The sequence below is a fragment of the Talpa occidentalis genome, unplaced genomic scaffold (assembly GCF_014898055.3).
Source record: "Talpa occidentalis isolate TD23 unplaced genomic scaffold, MPIMG_talOcc4v2.1 talOcc4.4, whole genome shotgun sequence".
NCBI lineage: Eukaryota > Metazoa > Chordata > Mammalia > Eulipotyphla > Talpidae > Talpa > Talpa occidentalis.
This window is the reverse complement of record NW_023604295.1, coordinates 79,147,647-79,164,015: the sequence shown is the minus strand read 5'-3', so window position 1 is coordinate 79,164,015 and position 16,369 is coordinate 79,147,647. Positions and strand designations below refer to the sequence as shown.

Sequence of the window (16,369 nt, the reverse complement as noted above, 5' to 3'; positions counted from 1 at the left end):
CTGCAGAGACTGCGGGCAGCTTCACAGCCCAGCACTCAACCCCTGCGCCACCAGGGGAGGCCCAAAATACACACAGTATTAAGTTACACTTCAAGATGATGAATAATTGTCAATACAAATAGTACAGGCAGTAAGTCCTGTCTATCAGAGGAGAATAAGAGCATTGTAGATATACATGGTGAGAAAAGAAAGTTGGAGGAAATGGAACTTGAAATTGCCTTTGAAATGTGGTTTGGGGTCCTGAAGAATGAAGGGGGGAGAATATGTTAATATTTTCATAATAAAGAATAAATATGACATTGATTTTGATAGAAAGGAAATTAGTTTGTGTAGGGATGTTTGGTATTATGGGAAATTGTGAGGTACCCATTAATAATTGTGTAATGTTTTCAAACTTTTGTTCATTGGGGTCCAAAGGAGTTGTTTCAAACATTTTCATTTTAGTAATTCTCCTTTCCCATGAGCTTTTAGTGCCACAGATATGCTTAATATTTGTTTATGTAGGGTGCTTCGTTGTAGGAGCACAAGCTGTGTTCAGATTTATTTCACCCCTCCTACCCAGTATCCCATCGTCGCCCCCTTGTGGATGTTATTATCACTTGCGAATGCATGCTATAATGGGGCTAATATATGAAGGAACTTAAATGTGAAACTGAAGAATATATACCTTATCCTTCAAGATTTCATTTCTTTTTATAATTTTGCATTTCTTTCTTTATAGTTGGGGTGATCTTTAGTATAGTTTATACATAGAACATGGGGGTCCATGTTAATTTTCTTTAAACTATACCTGCCTATATGGAATTTGGTTGCTTGTGTAGTGAGGGGGTGTGTGTACAAATGGCAGGGTTTGGGTTAGAGGAAGAATTTTGTGGTAGGTTTAAGGTGGTCGCTTTGCCCTAAGGGGAAGCATTACTGATCTAGGTTCCTGTGTTTCTCAGGACCAGGTACTATACCATCTACAGACAGACATACAGCATAGAGCAGCAGACCTTCTACAGGTGCTGCCCTGGTTGGAGCCGGCGGGCAGAAGAGCCTGGCTGCCTGCACTGTAAGTTATAATTCTTTCTGTCTAACTCTCTGTCACTAGAACTAATGACTTTGCTGTGTTTGGGACTTCAGTCATATCATGCCTGCCAAGTTTTAGCTGTCATTAGAATTACCTAGGATTCAAAGCATCTCTCTGGACTGAAAATTCACACATGACATGTTAAAAAATGCATAAAAAGCCTTTCTGTTAAGTGTTTCTAATGATAGGTCAACATTCAGGACCATAGAACTGCTGCTTTATATTTTGTCTCTTTTTTTAAAAAAAGACCATTTATTTAAAGCCAGGCACGTTACACCTTGACTTCCATCCCCCTTTCCTGTTTGCCCCTTCCGTATCATCAAGTTTGTAATACACAGTTGATTCAAAAGTCTGGAGGGAAATCACTATACTAAATCTAAATGCGATTTCTCAACTTGTGCTTGTCATGATTAATTGCAGAACTCTGGAGGCCATTTACTTTTTAAGATGAGGTCTGCAGTCTTTTTACAAACCTCTGATGAGGGCATTCCAGAATCTTTGGAATATGTTTGACAGGTTTCAAGTAGCAGATGTAGTGGCATTATATAGTTCATACATGCCAGGAGAAATGGCTCCATTTAGTAACTCCTTTACCTGTGTGTTTATGGTTATTACCAAGTTACTTAAAATGCTTCGGTGTGTTGCAATCAATGCAGCGCCACAACACAATTCATCTCTCTTGCTACCCCATACCTTGAGGGGTTTGACTGCAGTCTGCCTCCTTCCCCAGTGTGCTTACTGTTCTCAGACTATCTCAGTGATGTTGCCTGAGGCTTCCCATGTTAAGCAGACATTGTCTTCAGTGGCATCAGGGTCACTGTGTATTTGCAGGCAATGCTGGGCCACTGAAGCTGTCTAGTCTTAGCTCAATGAAAACATCTGATCTCGGACCTCCCTTGGTGGTGCAGTGGTTAAAAGCTGGGCTGCGAAGCTGCCCACAGCCTCTGCAGTGCCGGTTCGATCCCCGGCCCCCAGCGAGGGTCCCACATGGTGCGCCTGCTGCTCCCCTCAGCAGTGTATTTCGTCAGTCTGCCTGTTTTGTTCCCCGCCCTGGCTCTGGTGAATTCTCTCACCCTCCCATGCTTCTGACTGTACCCAGTGCTTGTATAAATAAATAAATCTTTAAAAAAACCCAAAAAACATCTGGTCTTGATCTTGTTTCACCTACCTTATGAACACCTGAGAAATAAAGAACAGGAGATGAATTCTTTATATTGTATGACTCCTATCAGTCTTTGCCTCTGGTAAATATTAGTGTTTCTTGCTTGATTTTAGATTGTTTTGGCCACCTTATGATCACCTTATCCAGGGAGTTCTTTTATGTTAGTGTTACTCAAACTTGAATGTAAACACACATCACCTAGTATCTTGTTAAAATGTGGATTCTAATTTGTAGGTCTGGGGTGGGGGCTGAGATTCTGTATTTTAACAAGCTTCCAGGTGATGCAGATTCTTCTGCATAGAGTTCTACAAGGTTTTAGAGAACAAGGCCTTCACTTATAATGACAGCATGGTTTAACCTTGCTATGGAGGACTGATGGAAATTTCTAGATTGTATTTACATTAGTTGTGTGCTTACATTGAGGATTTCCTTTCTTTTCCTCAACTCTGTTCTCCCACCTTCTTCCTTTCAGCTGTCTCAGCAATGGAACCTTGTTTCAATGGAAGAAGGTGCTTGAATGGTGAAGCCCAGCAGTGCAAGTGCTCAGAGGGTTTCCAGGGACCTCACTGTCAATACGGTGAGTCACTAACAAGAACGTTTTATTCTGATTTGGAACTGTCTGCTTTGCTTTTAGGGGGCAGTCAATTTTGTCGATTCAGACTAATGTCAGGTTTATTCCTCTATGGATTTATGAGCTTTTAAAATGGGCTGCTAAGCACAAGTCTACAATCTAAAGTGTACTGAGCATTGTGAAAATATGCTTGTAGTTTAGTTGTAATTATTCACTACAAGAGTTCAAATGGCATTCCTACAAAGTGGTCTATTTTGTAAGGAAATAGCAGCTTAATAAGAGAACTTTATTCTCACTTCAGACGTTAACTCGTCAATGACGCCGTGGTCTGAAATTGCTGGTATAGTTGTCTTCTTTGAAATCTTTATGGTTTGTGAATGATCAAAGTGGGAATTAATAGCATAATTTTTTATGATGTGATATTTACTACTTTCATGCCATTTATTAAAAATAAATTTAAAAATCCCAACATTTGTGTGATTCTCAGTTTCAAATCTCAATCTTGTTGGAACTTTATTGACTGTTAGTTTTGGACCTGTGCATTTAAGATGTACGTTGCACAGAGGTTTTAGAATGATTATCCTTTAATACATCTTCCATAAGATCAGGTGCTTTCAAAGGATTTGTTTTAACTTGATCATCTCATGCTAGTTTCCACAGATGATGCACAGATCTGCATTTATCTTTTTAGAGTGGGAAAAATGAAACACCCTCTATCTTAGAGAGTTTAAAGAAATGTGTGTAAAAAGCTAATGAAAAAATAATTTATTCTTTTTCTTCTGCTGTTATGTTTACTCTCTTTTAACCATTACCTGAATCTTTGTAAGTGAAATTGCAAGCAGCCGAGAGCTCATCACTCATGTCCATATGTCTTCCTGCCCTCGGCACAGTTTAAGTTTAATATTTTTCATGGGTCACCTCAAAGCTATTCTTCTTGTAAGTAAATTAATCCTGATAATACTTTTTTTTGGGGGGGGTTGTTTGACTTTAAAAAAAAGCAAACAAATTTTGAATTAAAATACAGTTGATTTCTCACACCAATGTATTCCGTGACTAAGGTTCACTGATCTGAAACAGAGGTCAGTGTGCATTATGAGCTCTGGGGTGTATCTTCAGTTGTTTCCATTAGTTTAAAAAGCAAATAGAAATTACACATTATTCCATAATAAGAAATTATTTGCCACTGAATAAATTGTTTCTAATACATGGGCAACTCTGGGTTTCCTCATCTTGATCAGTAGCTGTGATCGGCAATTACACATGTCATTGATTTATTAAGAGTTAAAAAAATAATAATTATATTTTACTTTATTAATTCATCTGTTTGGTAGAACAAATCTTGCAAAGCATCAAGTCCCTTAGGGGAAAGGTAATTAAAAAGACATATGATAATGATACTGGCCTTGAATTTGTACCTGGATTAATTTATTCTTTATTATCTGTAACAGTACTTGAATCTTTTGATTATGCCAACTTCCTAACAACTTTTATTTACCAAAGCAATTACAATGCTTTCTGAAATATAAGCAGCTAGATATTTTATTTTTCAATTTTGGGTTGTTGAAAATGTAGAAATATTTTAAATAAAAGCAGAGTTGTTGTGTCTTTTCCACAAGCTCTTTTATATACCAAAGAGTTCCATCACCATGTGAGATAACCAACTATACAAAACACCTTTCAGGAGGCTGCATTGCATTGTTCAGCATGATTGTTCTGGTGTGTTATCCTCAGATTGTGATAACTTTCCATCTCTCACTGTAGAAATCCTGTTGAATTGAAAAAGGAACACTGATAAATTCTGAGGCATATACAAGCTAAAGTAGGAGTTCAAGTCTCCTACACAGTGTTATATTTCATCTAGCAAATGAGCTTTCACAAAGTATATAAATTTAGGAGAGATTTTATGGAAGATTTTGAAGATTTCCTAGGAAATCAAACATTTGGGCAAACAGGGATTCACCCAGTTAGTAAGAAAGGTCATTAGCTGGGTCTTGAATGTGGATTGAAAATTAAAATCATCAAATATTGTCTTTTTTAAAAAGAATATGAATGATAGGTCACCTACTCTGTCAAGTGGTTGATTATAGCTTGGCGGCGCTACCTATAACCTCTCTTTATCTAGTAGGTAGATTCCAGTTCTTATGTATGAGTACATAGTTACTGACAGCTGACCCATTCTCTCTGTCTTTCTTTGTTTCTCCCTCTCTCTCTTTCCTTTCTCTCAATATCACCATGAAAAGAGGGAGCGGTCACAATGAAAATAAGTTTGATATTTTTCAAATGATATAAGCTATAATTCAAGTGATAAAAATTCAATTTAAAAATCAATATAAATAATTAGCAGAGTATGCAATTCAAGAGTATAAAAGCTTATAGTTCTGTTGCCCTCAGTATGTGAGGATACTCTTTTCTATTTCTTCATAGTCGTATGCACTATATAATTTTGCATAAATCAATTTAGAGTCTCTACATTGTTTTATAGTGAATACCTCTCCTTTTTATCTTCCTCCTCCCTTCTGCCTCTCTTCTAACCCCTTCAACTTCCTCTCCCCTCCACAGTAACAACCACCTACTGAATACTCATTTATATTTTTTCTCCGTGCTCATGTATTCACATAAAAATAGCTGCTTAATCACCCATGATGTTGATGTACCATAAATTTTAAGCCACACTTTTATGGATGGACATTCATTTTGTTCCACTATTTTTGCCACAACAGTCAGTATTGAGATACATGATGTTTTTATTTCTGTGACACAGATACCAGCAGTGGGATTGTTGTAGCTAGGAATATGTGCATTTTTAACTTTAATACACTTTAAGTTAAAAATATTCATCTAAATTATTTGGAAAATGTGTTTTGGGCCCTGGTTATGACTTTACCAGTTTACTTGGTTGGGATGAATTAAAATCTAGGTATATGCTACTAACATATTTTTTGACTTGTTAATAGGGAATTACTTGCATCTTCATCCCAAACTCGAAATGTAATAAGGAAGCTAGGATTAGGGTTATTGTAAACATGGATTCCTCTTAGCATAGGGTAAATATGCTAAGATTTGGGATGTATGAGAAGAAAGAAGTCTTTTAAATGAACCAGATGGCCTTTTAAAATGGAGTAAAGAATTTAGTCCTCGAGAGAGAAGGGGCATGCTAATAACTGAGAGATACGCTTGGAGTTAATAATGATTCTAAAATTGCTCATCTACTTAACTCATTTGAAAAATATCTCTCTAATAAGAAAAAAAATGAAGAAAATGAATTTGGACAATTAGGAAGTAATGAAGAGCTTTCTAAAATAGCTATTGATTAAAGGAATCAAAGGGAATACTTTGAAGATTTGAACACATGCAAATCAATCTAGATAGCTGGTGGTGAAATTTTCTCTTTTTTAATTCTATGGATCTAGGCAGAAACTTGGAGCTTCATTAGCTGATTAATATCATATACAAAGTTACAACATTTCTTCTTATCACTGATTTCATCTTCCCTTTCTCTGGTCTCAAGTCAAATTAGATTATATAATGAGCTTAATAGTTGGATGATAATTTGGATGAGATCTTTTTGTCTCTTTTATTCATCTATTGTATTCATCCAGTCAGTCATTCTTCTGGTACTCTTCCAGTTGGTCAGTAAATATTTATACACCTTTGTGTGTGTGTGTATTGTAGATACTGAAAAAAATGTAGTATCCTTAGTGTGGTGGAGATGAGAGACCAGGAATTCTTTGAAAACAATGTAGCTCACAAGTGCTATTATGATATAGGAAGATTCTGTCCTGAAGAAAAACAGGACAGGGCCCATCAGTGTCATATGAGGAGATAATGAAGCGTTTCTCAGATGGTTTGAAAATACAAAATGCAACTTATTCTTAAACATCAACAGAATAATACTGTGAAGTTGGTCAAGGATTGGGATATTTCCCAGAGACATGAAAGGCACAGAAAATTCAAGGGATAATAATAATGATAATGATAATAATAATATAAGTAGTTTTCTTGGTTGCATTAAGAAATACACATGAGGCATGGAAAAGTATAGCTTTGCTTATGTCTAAGGCACTAGGGCCTTAGTTTTTCTTGGTCCAGCAAACAAGCTATTCCAGAACCTCACCTAGAAGTGGTAATTGGTAGGTTTTTAATAGGAGTTGACCTTTATTTCTTTGTGTGGTCAATCTAACAGTTGGGATTTCTTGAGAATACATCAGTACTGCTCAGTACTCTATACTTATGCCAGCATTCTCAAATATTTCCATGACTTCAAAGTATATATTTATAGACATTAAATGAAATGCTGCTGGAATACTTTCTGGTAACATGGAAAATCCTTAGAAGTTTTGGGAAGGGAAAGGATAGGTCTCGTCACTGACCACTTGCATTATTTTGGAGAAAGTCATTTTGTATGATCCTCAGTGCCATCAATTTTAAAATAATAATAATAGCTCCAATTTTCCTAAGCACCAACCAAGTACTAGGCACTACTCTAAACAATGTATATGGATTAAATTATTAATCCTTTCAAGTCTATGAGTTGAATACTCTCATTTGCCCTACTTTTATAACTGATTGAAGCATGCCAACATGTCCATGGACAAATAACTAAGTAAAGACTCTGAAGCCTGCAAACAGCTTTTAAATCATGGTCCCTTGTAATAATACTTGACATAATTATCTGTCTGCTAGGTTGTTATCTGTGAGTCATATGAGATCATGCATGTAAGTTTGATAGCCTTATTTATGCATTCCTTCATTTTGTCATCTGCAGATTCTCTGAGAACACTTAGGGGAAGTGTACAGAGTAAAAGGGGAAAGGCTCTACTATTGCTTTGCTTCTTTCTTCTGTGGGAAATATAAGCACACTTGACTGTTGTGTCAAAGGTATGATTTTGAATCAATCAGTATGTTCTAGTCAAGGAATCTAGCAGGTTCTTCGCATATATATGTTCTATAGGGATGGAAGGTTGGAACTAAGGATTTTCTTAATAGTAGCATGTGCCCAAGAGCAATTTGAATTTTCCAAGTGGTGGTATAGGTTGAATTGTGTGCTTTTCAACACCCACCCTGCACCAATTCATGTATCGAAATTGTACCCTCCATTGGAATTTAACCATATTTGGAAGTAAAGTTGCTGCAGATGCAATTAGCTAAGTTATGATCATATTGAAGTGGGATGGGCCACTAAGTCCAATATGCCTGGTGTCCTCATGAGAGGGAAAATCGGGCCACAGAGGCATGTACACAGGGATAATAGCATGGGGAGATGAAGGCAGACATCAGGGTGATGCATCTGCAAGCTAAGGGATGCCAAGAATTGCCAGTACACTACCAGAAGATAGAAGAGAGACATGGAAAAGATTTTTCCTTGCTGTCCTCAAAATGAAGCAACCATGCTGACCCCTTAACCTCAGATTTTTACCTTCTAGAACTGTGAGATAAAGAGATTTCTATTGTTTCAACCACTCAGTTTGTGGTACTTTGTTACAGCATCCCTGCAAACTAATATAGGAAATTTAAGAAACGTTTTCTTTTTATCCACAGTTTCATTCCAGCAGTAGGCCTACTGAAACAATGAAAATGGGGGAAAAATGGCAGGGGGTTTATAGAGAACAAATCATGCTAAGACAACTTAATGGCTTATTTTAATTGAATTATAAAATTAGTGTGGGAAGGAGATTTAATTTGGAAAAATGCAAAACCATTAATTGAACACGCTTATTAATCTGCAATCCTAAATGAACATTAGTACGAGATAGTATGAAATGAAATGCAGGTCACATTATGGAGATAAGTTGATATGCGTTCTTAGCGTGAGTTGACAGTGTAAATTCAGTGTTATTATGTTCACAACATAAAGATGCAGATCCCTTCAGCAGGGTTCTAGCAAGTCCATATCAAGGCGGATGCATTCTGCCTTACATAACTTGGCAGAAAGATACAGCAGTTTTGACATGGGGTGGGACCATAAAGGAGCAGATAACCTGTTTATGAGGAAAGTAAAGCAATAACTGACATCTTCCATTGAGCCCAGAACATGGGCATCTTGCTATTGGGAATCCATGCAGAAGATTTGCTATTTTGACATTGATTTTAAAATAGATGCTTTAGATGTGCTTTTACTAATATCCCCTTTCAGGTGTGCTTTGCATGGCTAGTGTTAGAACTGTAAGATGCAGTATAAAAAGGACTGCAAAACTGTTTTCTATTATTGAAAATATTAAAACCTTAGAGGAGAGTTACCTAGTATATCTGATGTTGTTTGATTCTACAGCATATACTTAGTGATGCACTAGAAAATGTTGAAGGTGGGTAATGATGACAATAACAGCTAGCTCATAAATTAGTCTTTCCACATGCCAGGTGCTCTTCTAGTGCCTTATGCACATTGACTCATAATACTCAACAATAATCCTGTAAGGTAAGTGCAATTGTTAGTTCCCTTTAACAGATGACATACCTGAAGCAAAGATGTTAAATACCTATCTAGTATTATATATATGGTCAATGATTAGGCCGGGGCGTGGACTTAGCAATCTGGCTCCTGAATGAATCCTTTTAACCACTCTGTGATGTATCTTTAAAGCTTAAGAACTTTACTATTTACATAGCTCTGCTATTGGAAAGCCTACATTGTGGTAATGGAGACCAGAAAACAAACCATCAAAATGTGATGAATGTCCTCAGAAAGACATTAAAAAGGGTAGAGGAACCAGGTTACGGTAGCAGGTTGAACTTACGGAGTTGTGGACTTAAGATGTAACATGAGGCCATGACATTCATTGTTGTCGATCTAAATAGTGTGGGTCTCAATTCCTTGAGTATATAGTGACACTGAGGATTTTAAGATGGGCATTTTATGTGTAAAAATATATTTTATTTTTTTTTAAAGATTTATTTATTTATATAAGAACTGGAATATAGGCCAGAGGTGTGGGAGGGAGAGAGAATTCACCAGAGACAGAGTGGGGAGCAGAACAGGCATACTGAAGAAATACACTGCTGAGGGGAGCAGTGGGTGAGACAGGAGAGGTTTGCTTTGCCATGTGGGATTCTTGCTGGCCAGCTGGGATTGAAGCCATGCTGCAGAGGCTGCGGACAGCTTCACAGTGCTGCGCTCAACCACTGCACCATTGGGGAGGTCTGTAAAAGTATATTTTAAATATATAGCTACCATACAGTTTGCTTGCATCCATTTCTTTTCCCCCCAAATATATATTAGACTTCTCATACACTATCAAATTCTAAGTACAACTTAAAAATGCCTTTAGGGCCTCCCCGGTGAGGCAGGCGATTTAGCACAGCACTGTGAAGCTGTCCGCAGCCTCAGCAGCATGGCTTCGATCCCAGGTGGCCGGCGAGAATCCCACATGGCAAAGCAAACCTCTTCTGTCACGCTTGCTGTTCCCCTCAGCAGTGTATTTCTTCAGTCTGCCTGTTCTGTTCCCCACTCTACTTTGGTGAATCTTCTCATCCTCCCACACATCTGGCCTACTGTATCCCGGTTTTTATATAAAAATAAATAAATCTTTAAATAAAAAAATAAAAATGCCTTTAGTTGCCTTTGACTAAGCACTTAAGTTCTATTTTTTCTTAAGAAATTTGATCAACACAGTTAGAAAAAATCCTGGAGGAGAAATGGTAGCATGCTCTATAACAGAAATCGGTATCATTCACTAAATTTTTGCAGTAATTTAACTGAGTTTTTGCTTGCCATTTGAATTTGAAATATATATGGAATGTTTTTGTGTGTCAGTGTTGAGAGATTTTACTCAAGCTCATTTATTTCTGGACGTATCATGTTAGAAAGGCACTAACAAAATCACCGCCACAAAGGCCATTAGAATTTATCACTTGGTTTGGGCACTGCAACTTCATTTCTTAGTTATTTTTGAAACCACTAATTCTTTAATTATCGTAAAGGCTACTAGTAATGCTGTAGATGAAATAGAGCATTTACTGTTCTGTGCTAGAGTTTAGGCTGGTCAGTGTTAGAAACTACTATTAGAATGATAATTAATCATTATACTCCCTTAGGTGATTAAGGTGTTTCATGTTGGGTAAAGAAACGTAAAACTACTTTTCAAGATTCTGTGTTCTCCGATGAGTATGCTGAATCTGGCATCTGAAAGGTAGAAGTAGGCAACAAGAAAAAACTCCTGCTAGGTTTGCTGTCTCCGTGGTGATATTCTCCACACAGGATAGTCCTGAACCTAGTTTACCTGGTAATGGGATTTTTGGGGGGTCATGTAAATGCACCTTTGCTGAAAGGGACAATGTGAAAGACAGCAGAAAGGAAAAAATCAAGTCAAATCCTAGGTAAGTTAAAGGGAGAAGAGTAGTGATAATCGAAGTAATGATTTAGAAGTACAGATTAAAACCTTGTTCTCAACAGGAACATTTGTACTGGGTAGCTTTTCCCCATTTCCTTATTGGTAAATAGGTTCAAGACATGGTGCCTTGTTATTACATATTTCAAACATGAATAATCTACTTTATGGGCTTCTCAAAATTCATTCTCTGAATCACTGTTTCTGTTGGATTTTAAGAAGTATTACAGAAAATAAAATTTCTTTATTCAAGTAATTTTGGGAAATTCTATATTAAATAGCTTTACATTGTGTTCATTTTTGTAGGACTTTTCATAACCTTCAGTGTGTTCATATATATTGTGATTCCCTCAGAAGATTATCTAGATTTCTGTTTATTTTAAATCCACGTAACTATATATCCATTTTTATGGGGTATGTTGAAATACTGATTTTGGAAAAATTATTTTTAAGTATTGTATATAATTTCTCTGTGGAAAGTGTATATATATACATATGTATGTGTGTGTGTGTATATATATATATACTTGAGACTGTATATATATATATATAGTCTCAAATTGGAAATTAAAAAAAAGCCTATTTTCCCAATCTGCTCAACTAATAAGAACATATTTATATGGTATTAAAAAAAACACATTTAACAATGATTTTCCATATGCTATCTCATTTAAGGCTCACACTCATTCTGTGAAGGAGTTTATGTTATTCCAGAATTAAAATCGAAGTGACAGAAACTCAGATAACTTAATTGATTTGTCTCAATCACAGCTTCTTAGTAGCTGAGCAAAGACTTCAACCCAGATCATAAACTCTGGTGTTTTATGGTGTTTTTCCACAACTTCCTGGGGATAGGCCAGGCTTGCCCTAAGTACCCTTTATTTTGGATCACAGTGTACACTGAACTAGGTTAAGAAATAGAAAGGGCAGAGTGGGGTTTGGGAATTTATTTTTACCTTTCTAATTTCAGACCCTCATGCAGTTTTCATAATTCATATTTTCCTTCTTCCCATTCATCCATAAGAATTTGGTTCCATTGTTCCTGCCAATAAACTCGTCAAACTAAAGTGTTCATGGATACTACTGATTTTACGTATTGTATTTCAATAGTGGAAATACTGATTGAACTTAAATGATTGACAGTATTATGGTAGTCAGCAGATAGGACAACTTTTGGGGGTAGTATATAGTTTTTTGTGTATATGTATGTGTGTGTGCGTATATATATATATATATATATATATATATATATATATAAATATAGTATGCAGTCTACTACTATTCATGCTCTTACCATCCAGAAGTGCATTCCTTGTATCTGCCCTGTCCCAAGCAAATGATGGTAATGGCAGTCTACTTCTTATTACTGCCAGTGAATGAGATAGTTCCTGCTTCATTTGTACTAGCATATTATGCCAAACTTTGGGGTTCTGACCAGGTATCGTACTGCACTTTATACCTATCACACTCCTATTCTTGCCTCCATACATATTCTATCATAAATTAGCTTTTTTTATCTCTATTTTATTAAATAAGTCTCCCTGGTCCTTCAAAATGCTTAAGGGCATAGTTACAACTATAATGGGTATATTTACTATTGAGATAAATGACTCATCAAAGGCTTATGAGAAGATGAAGATGTGTAGTAAGTAATTTTAACCTTCTGCTGTCCTTGGCTTTGGTTTCTAGGTGGTAATCTCTAAATCCTTTGAATATCATTTCTGATAGGAGCATCCATCTTTATTTGCCTGGAAGCTATGGGTTACTGGATAGTATCACATTATGATTTGTGTGGGGCTGGCTAGTGTTAGGTTGGGGGTCTTGCTACACAAGAAAGAGCAACAACTTGATGTAAGGTAGTGGCGTGGCTCACTCCAAGAAGGGTTGGACCCCAAAATCAACCAAGTGTGTAATCAACCAGTTAGTCAATCATGTCTGTGGAATAGGGTCTCAAAAAAACTCCAACTTGAGACTTAGATAAACTTTCCTGATTTGCACAGTCCATGTGAAGTAACTCATTGATGACAGCAAAGTGATGTGTTCTGACTCCTTAAGGCAAGGACAGGAAGCTCCACTCTTGCTACCACCTACTCCCCCCTAAGCCTTTCTTTCTGGTCTGATTTTAATAAAGTAGGTTTTAGTTATTTCTTTGAGTCCTAACAAACTATTAAATATGAGGTTGGTTTTGGGAACCCCCAAAATTACAGTTTATGTCGGAAGGGAGGGTAGTCTCTTGTGAGGCTGTTTCATTTCATTTTGTAGTTCGTCTTAAGTGTCACAGTGGAGTTTTCTTCTTCAAGAATAAAGTGCTGTGGTCTCTGTTCTGCTTCCTTGTGAAAGTGGACACAGAAGATTAAAGGACACTCTGATTGCTCAGTTTTGCAGGATGGAACTGAATGAGGATTTTCCTCATTTTTGGTGAAGAACAATAATGTCTGGACCGTATAAATGAGTTGAAAGTAATGGCTTAACTCACCCATTTATTTAATCAGATGGCAAATCACAGAAGGCAAGTGCAAAAATAACATTTTTATAATCTGTTAGTTCTGAACAACACCAGAGACTGGGGGATGCGGAGGAGTAAGAGAATGAAGTACAGACACCTAAAGTTTTTGCATTTTGAATGAACATTTGCTGAAGTCATTGTAACGGTTTAAAAATGGTTTTAAGGAATATCTGCTAAAGGATGTTTAACAACCAGAGATTTAGTTATGTCACTTAAATAAAGGCTTTTTTTCCATTTTGACAGAAGAGATGTTATGTTTTCTTCTGTTGAGTTCTGGTGACCCCTGCTTAGCTTTCATTTATCACAAATAATCTTCTCCAGGACACTGCAATTGCTGCAATGTTGAGGTGCTTATATTACATCTAACCTTGGAGAAGGGTCAAAATAAATCTGTGAATTAAGTAAGAATACATTACAGCTGGCTGAAGAATGTGTCAGGAATAGCTGAAAAAAAAAAACCAAACAACTAAAACAATTTTTTTTTTTTACAGCCTGTGGACAAGTTGATGTGACTCCTTTTCTATCTACATGGAGTTGTTTAGTAGAGAAATACTGGTTTTTATTTTGGTCCTAAAGTGGGTGAGTGTACATTGTCAAAGCGCATTGTTGCTGACCTTGGGTTAGTTCCATATACAAAGGCGGGGATACTCAGATAAGGTATCTGCAGTGATTATCTCCATTTACCCTGAAACACAAGCACCCAATGAAAAGATCAAATACCTTCACTGTATTAATATGTAGTTGGCAGTGGGTGAGAGAGGACCTGAACATCAGTTAATCTCGTGTCATTTTATTGTTAAATTATAAAATTACAAATAAATGCTGATGGCATCTATAGAGGAAGGCATGTTGCAAAGGAGTAAGATAAATGGAAAGGAAGTAAGTCAAATAGAAGTCTTTTACTGATGAAATGGATATTAAGATCAATGTTCTAATTTAAGAAACATAAAAGGCGATCTATTGGGCAAATTTTGAAAAATGTGATTCAAAGTCTTTCCAATGCTTTTGTCTCATTTATATAGCCCTACTTTATAATTATGGCACAATTAAAGAAGGAAAAATGCATTTCATACAAATATCACTTGAAAAAAGTATTTTGTGCCAAGCACTGATAATTTTTTTATAAGTAACTTTGAGGAAACATTGTACTTTAGGGTGAAACAGCCTTTTTCCACAGTTAATAGTAAGAACCAGGCTTTTTACACAGTTAATAAATAAGAAAAGCTAGATTGGTGAGAATAAAAGTAAAGTTGAAAAAATCTAATATTTTAATAAATAGGAAATGACAACTGATGTTTTTATATGATCAGTCATTTGTGTATTGAAAAAGAATGATGTTTAATGGAGTCATTGACTTATACTAAAAGGATAGCTCTGCTACACTGTTGGAGAATTTACATTTTTGTTTATCTACTTATTTCTTCATTCGTTCATTTATATATTAATTCAGCAAATCATTGTGCTGAAAATTTAGATTTTTTTGGGGGGGTCATTATTTTAAATGTATTTAATGTATTATATCACAGTTAACTAATACTCACTATCATCCATTTGAGGAATAAATGAACAAACTCTTCTTTCATAACCTAACATTATTTTACTTCTTTTTCTCCTTGAAATTGAATTTTCATTTTACTTTTCCACATAAATTTTATTCTAATATTGTGCTGTTTTTTCCTTAGCCTTTTATTGATCACCTAATTATACTTCTCTGCTACAAATATAGATACATATATTAATTGAATGAATATATTTTACAACATTGTTCATTTTTGTGCAATGTTTGAATTCTCCTCTCAGGTATAGCCTCCATAAAATTCCCACCACCAATTCACCCATGAACCATCACCATAGATTTTTTTTAACCACAAAGGTGTGAAACTCTTAATCATTGAGAGTTTTCCTTAGTGGTAAATTGAGAAATGTTTCAGAACTTTCTGAATTTCAATTAATATTTTATTTGGCATAAGTGAGATAAATATTTTATTTCCCTTTAAAAAATTTTGGAATTGGAGCATTCATACGACCCAGCAATTCCACTCTTAAGGATCTATCCAAAGGACACAAAAACATTGATTCAAAAGAATACCTGTACCCCTATGTTTATTGCAGCACTTTTTATGATAGGTAAATCTTGGAAACAACCAAAATGCCCAAAAATAGATGACTGGATCAAGAAGATGTGGTATATATACACAATGAAATACTATACAGCAATCAAAGATAAACTCATGCCATTTGCAGCAACATGGATGGAGCTAGAAGGAATTATGCTCAGTGAAATAATTCAGAAGGAAATAGAAAAATATCGATGGTTTCACTTATAGGAGGAATATAGGGGAACCAAATGAGACATCAGGGGAAAAATAATAACAGTACAAAACACAATACAACAAAACAAAAACAGACAGTTATAATCCAGAGACATCCTGCAGGGGAGGGGGAGGGAGAGGGATTAGAAAGAGGGAGGGAGGAGCACAGGGGATGGTGTTGATGGTGCGCGGTTGCATTGGTGGAGCAAATTCTATGGGGGGTACACCTTGGAACGGGGCCGGGGGGGGGGAAGGGAGGGGAGATGCAAATGTTTAAAAATGAACAATCATGTAATAAAAGGGATGGTTTTTTTGATTTCTTCTTCAGATTTATTGTTTGTGTATAGGAAGGCTACTGACTTTTGCGTGTTGATTTTGTATCCTGCCACTTTACTGAACTGATTGATGAGTTGAATTAGTTTTTC

At 36.1% G+C, this 16,369-nt stretch overlaps 1 protein-coding gene across 1 annotated transcript in view; it reads left to right on the top strand.

The window, feature by feature from the left end:
- The first annotated feature begins 2,269 nt into the window (after positions 1–2,269).
- LOC119257643 (EGF-like and EMI domain-containing protein 1) overlaps positions 2,270–16,369 on the top strand; it is an 879,693-nt gene continuing 865,593 nt past the window's right edge. Inside the window, exons 1-2 of the mRNA XM_037525743.2 lie at positions 2,270–2,313; positions 2,758–2,808. Coding sequence (XP_037381640.2) covers positions 2,270–2,313; positions 2,758–2,808 — 95 coding nt within the window. The remainder of the gene's footprint in view (positions 2,314–2,757; positions 2,809–16,369) is intronic.